Source organism: Oryzias melastigma, linkage group LG19 (genome assembly GCF_002922805.2).
Source record: "Oryzias melastigma strain HK-1 linkage group LG19, ASM292280v2, whole genome shotgun sequence".
In the NCBI taxonomy this organism is placed as follows: Eukaryota; Metazoa; Chordata; class Actinopteri; order Beloniformes; family Adrianichthyidae; genus Oryzias; species Oryzias melastigma.
In genome coordinates, this window is record NC_050530.1 from 8897520 (window position 1) to 8901976 (window position 4457).

Genomic DNA, 4457 nt, shown 5'->3' on the forward strand with positions numbered 1-4457 from the left:
TGTAAAAAAAAAAAAAAAATGTAAATTTTGCGGTTAAAAATTGGTAGCTGTGGTTACCAGAAATTCACTGTTAAAAAATAAGATGTTACTTTAAACAATATTACAGTGAAAAATCTTGCTCTTTTATTACAGTTCTTTATGGGTAATATTCCTAATTTTAACTGTAAAAAGCAATATATGTACCCTTAAAATAATACAGTGTAACACTGTAAAATTAGCAGATTACATTAATTTTTATGGTAGAAAACTAGCAGCTGAAGTTGACGGAAATTTACCGTAAAATATACAGTGGTATGTTTTATCATATTACAGTCAAAATTATTGCTATTGTCATATCCTATTAGTTTTTTGTTAAAAATGATATCATCATTTTACAAAAGGAGCATTCAATTTATCCCATAAAAATTACAATGCCAGTCCACAAAACTAAGACATACATTCATTTTTACGGAGATTCCCAGGATTTTACCGTAATAACAAAGCTACACTGTGGAACTTTTCACTGTAAACTTATTGTAATTCAGTGAAAATAAACCCTGTTTTTTCGCCAGTCATTACAGTTTTTAACCGTCATAATTTTGTTTTTCTGTAAATTACTGACATTTTTTTCACAATGTTCTGTACCTTAATGTAAAAGAGGAAACAGTTGACCAAGTTTTTCCAGATTGTCAACTGTTTTTTTCGTTTCCATGTAATTTAATCAGAAGAATTTACCTCAAATTTATGTAATAGCCATAATAAACCTTTATTGTGTGATAGAGAACTAAGTTACGGTTATTTTGGGTTAAAATAAGTTAAAAATAAAGTTAAACTGTGATTGTTTTTTTTTGTATTGTGTAGCAAAAAATATGATAAAAAAATTGAGTTTAACTTATAAGTAAGTTCTCAAAGCACAATATATTGTTGATTTAATAATCAGTTATGCTGCTTTATTTTGATGCATTGTGGGTAATTTTCTAACCCATAAGACAACTGAGAAATATGTTTTCCTGATCTAAATATTTTAGTTTTGAGATGATAGTTGTACGTGTGTGGCAGTAAAGACACCTTTACTCACTCCTATTCATTTTGCAGTACAACTTGAATTGTTTCCTGCTTGTTAGATCCTGCCTCCTCTGAGAGACGTATCCCACAAACCAGAGGAGGGCAACACCGTGAAGAGTCGTCTCATTCGCCTCATGACTCACCTGGACACGGACCTGAAACACTGCGCCGCCGACCTCATCTTTGTCCTCTGCAAGGAAAATGGTAACCTCTCCTCTAACGGATTTATTTATTTATTTTACGTCAATTTGAAATCACTTTTTGTTTCCACAGTGAGGCGTTTCGTCAAGTACACAGGCTACGGTAACGCAGCCGGCCTGCTGGCCACCAGAGGCCTGCTGGGGGGTCAGGGGGTCAGGAGCTACAGCAGCAGCGCTCAGTACTCCAGCGACTCCGACTCCGACACAGAGGAGTACCGGCAGGTCAGGGACCGCATCAACCCGGTGACGGGACGCATGGAGGTACAGCAGCCGGACCCCATGGAGGGGATGACGGAGGAGGAGAAGGAGGAGGAGGCCAAGAGGCTGATCACACTTTTCAGCAAGCTGTCCAGGTCAGCAAATTAAATGTGATAATCAAGATAAACCTGCATGAAAACAACAAAATGGAAGTCATTTATAATGCTGCAGTTTTTTTAGGATGTTTTTATCTTTTTCAGAGATAACATCATCCAGCCAATGGGAGTGGACGAAGAGGGGAAGCTTGTCCCTTTGCAAGGACTGGGAGACAATCCGATGACTGAGGATGCAAAGACTGAAACAGAGACGGACGAGGGGGCAGATGAAGAACAAATGGATTGAAATTCACTTTATCCAGTTTATATCCCAGTAGTTATCAGTACATAACTGTGTACAATCTTGTAGTACTCTTTGAACCCTAAAAAAACACATCTTCCAGACTTTATGGCAATAAAAAGTCCAGATATTCAAGCAGCTTTCATATTGAATTTATTATAATGTAGTTGCTAATAAATAATTAATTTTGTGTTAATTACACTGTGTTTATCAATAAAGATTTCATGTCTGGAAATATTTTGTCGTTTTTTTACATTATGAGTTACATCCATTCATAATATCTGCAGAGCCTCCAGTATATTTTTAAACCTGCTGCGTCTGTGCTGCAGTGGCTGATTCCAGATGTTCTAGCATCTGCATCTGTCACTTTAAACAGGATCTGACTGAGACTTGACGTTTGAGTTCTAAGCATTTATCTCCTTTAATCAAAAGTTTTAAATTCAAATTACATCCAGGTTTTAAAGCAAAATGTGTGCAACAAACTCACAACTTCTGATTTCATGAATCCTTTAATCTGTAGTGCAAGGATCCTAAACAGATTTAAGACTTGATCGACTACATTTCTTGAGACAGCTTCAATTCAATATCAAAAAAAGTATTTAGAACATTAAAAACATGAACAATTATTCAAAACATATATTAAAAAAAGCTAAAAATTGCAGAAATTGTTAAGTACCTGATAATACAGCAGAATTACAGTTACAGTTTTATTTTTATATAATTCATATAGATGTGGAGTAAGGATGAAAAAGATTTTTTTAAAGTGAAGACGGGGTCTTGCTGCAGGCACAGTGGGTCAACACAGTTCCATCATCTCCCCCAGAGACTCCTGCAGTTCTACTGACCGCAGGGAGGAGGCGCCGCCTTCAACTGCTATGTTTTTTATTATTTCCGGTGAAGTCAAGACCACCTGAGACACAAAAAAAAAACCAAACAAATTAAATAAGAACCAAAAGTGATGAAAATAGATCAAATCTGAGACATTTAGCAGGTGGTAAAGTTTAGAATTTGTTTTTGATAAGCAACTAAATGACTTTCCATTACCTAATTCTACTGTTTATATGTATTAAATGAAAGTAAAGTTAATTTTGAAATGAAATGTGCAGCTCCAAAGTGATGTCACCTCAATTGTGATTAGTTTCTTCATCCACGGTCTGTTTTCTGGGTCTGGCCACTTCTCCCCCAGACAGAAGAACAAGGAGCACGGGGGGCAGTCCCCCCCATAACTGAAGTCTATTATTCCTACAAGATCCGATTATTAGACACAGACTTCCACATACATGACACCTTTTCATCTTTAACTCACCTTGAATAAAGTTCTTCCAGAGAAAAAGAGCATCAGGATTCAGCTTGGACACCTCTTGGGGTATTCTGCTGCTGTCGAATTTGGAAAAGCTCCAAAAGACTTTGGTGTCACCCCGTCGGCGGCCATAGACTAAGTTACCGGACACGCCCACTTCCAGGCCTTCGCCAAGAGTGTCCAGAATCCTTTGGGTGAGTTTAGCTTGAGTTTTATCCAGCATATCTCCAGGTATTGGCAGAGAGACCATGCTGAGACCGGTCTGACTATCCAAAGCTGAATCAAAGAGATCAGGCCTGACGTTGAGAGAGAAAAAAAAATGTTCCTTCATTATTAAATCAATAGGAAAACAGAAAAACAAACAGATTTTGTTTGTGAGAAAAACCCCAGTGAGGCTGGTAAATTCTCTCAGAGTAAAATCACTTTTTAAACGCAAACTGTGTGGGAACAACTTTCAACTGGATAAAAGAACAATAGAAATAGGTTTTATTAAAGGGCCTATATCAGGGGTGTTAAACTAAAATCCAAAACACACCTTAGGTCGCAGGCCGAACAGGAAAACTGGATTATATTTACTGAAAACACTAAAACTACATTTTTAAAACTTTAAAACCGTAACTTCTAAAAATAATTATGAACTACATATAGCATCACCTACGATAATGCTAGTGTGAATGCTGCAAGCTGAATTTGGCTCCTGAAGAGTGCTGATAGCTGAAGATGCTGAAATTGATAGCTAAAAACGCTGAAGCTGATAGCTGAAATCACTGAATCTAATAGCTGAAAACGCTGAAGATGATAGCTGCAAACGCTGAAATTGATAGCTAAAAACGCTGAATCTGATAGCTGAAATTACTGAATCTAATAGCTTAAAACGCTGAAGATGAAATCACTGAATCTAATAGCTGAATACGCTGAAGATGATAGCGGCAAACGCTGAATCTAATAGCTAAAAACGCTGAAGCTGATAGCTGAAATCACTGAATCTAATAGCTGAAAACGCTGAAGATGATAGCTGCAAACGCTGAATCTAGTAGCTGAAATCCTTGAATCTAATAGCTGAAAATGCTAAAATCACTGAGTTTAATAGCTGAAAACGCTGAATCTAATAGCTGAAAACGCTGAAGCTGATAGCTGAAATCCTTGAATCTAATAGCTGAAAATGCTAAAATCACTGAGTCTAATAGCTGAAAACGCTGAATCTAATAGCTGAAAACGCTGAAGCTGATAGCTGAAATCCTTGAATCTAATAGCTGAAAATGCTGAATCTAATAGCTGAGACCCTGAAACTGATAGCTGAAATCATTAAATCTAATAGC

At 36.8% G+C, this 4457-nt stretch overlaps 2 protein-coding genes across 7 annotated transcripts in view; one reads left to right on the forward strand and one right to left on the reverse strand.

Moving 5' to 3' along the window:
- Positions 1 to 1973, forward strand: part of LOC112154158 (synembryn-A) — a 16428-nt gene extending 14455 nt beyond the window's left edge. For all 6 annotated transcript variants that reach the window (XM_036217141.1, XM_036217142.1, XM_024284879.2 and 3 more), the window contains 3 exons: positions 1104 to 1248; positions 1318 to 1597; positions 1703 to 1973. In XM_036217141.1, the coding sequence (XP_036073034.1) occupies positions 1104 to 1248; positions 1318 to 1597; positions 1703 to 1844 (567 nt within the window). In that variant the 3' untranslated portion in view covers positions 1845 to 1973. The remainder of the gene's footprint in view (positions 1 to 1103; positions 1249 to 1317; positions 1598 to 1702) is intronic.
- A 358-nt stretch (positions 1974 to 2331) lies between these two features.
- The window catches only part of irf3 (interferon regulatory factor 3), a 7133-nt gene continuing 5007 nt past the window's right edge, over positions 2332 to 4457 (reverse strand). The window contains exons 9-11 of the mRNA XM_024284885.2: positions 3145 to 3434; positions 2962 to 3080; positions 2332 to 2748 (exon numbers count right to left, since the gene is read on the reverse strand). Coding sequence (XP_024140653.1) covers positions 2635 to 2748; positions 2962 to 3080; positions 3145 to 3434 — 523 coding nt within the window. The 3' untranslated portion in view covers positions 2332 to 2634. The remainder of the gene's footprint in view (positions 2749 to 2961; positions 3081 to 3144; positions 3435 to 4457) is intronic.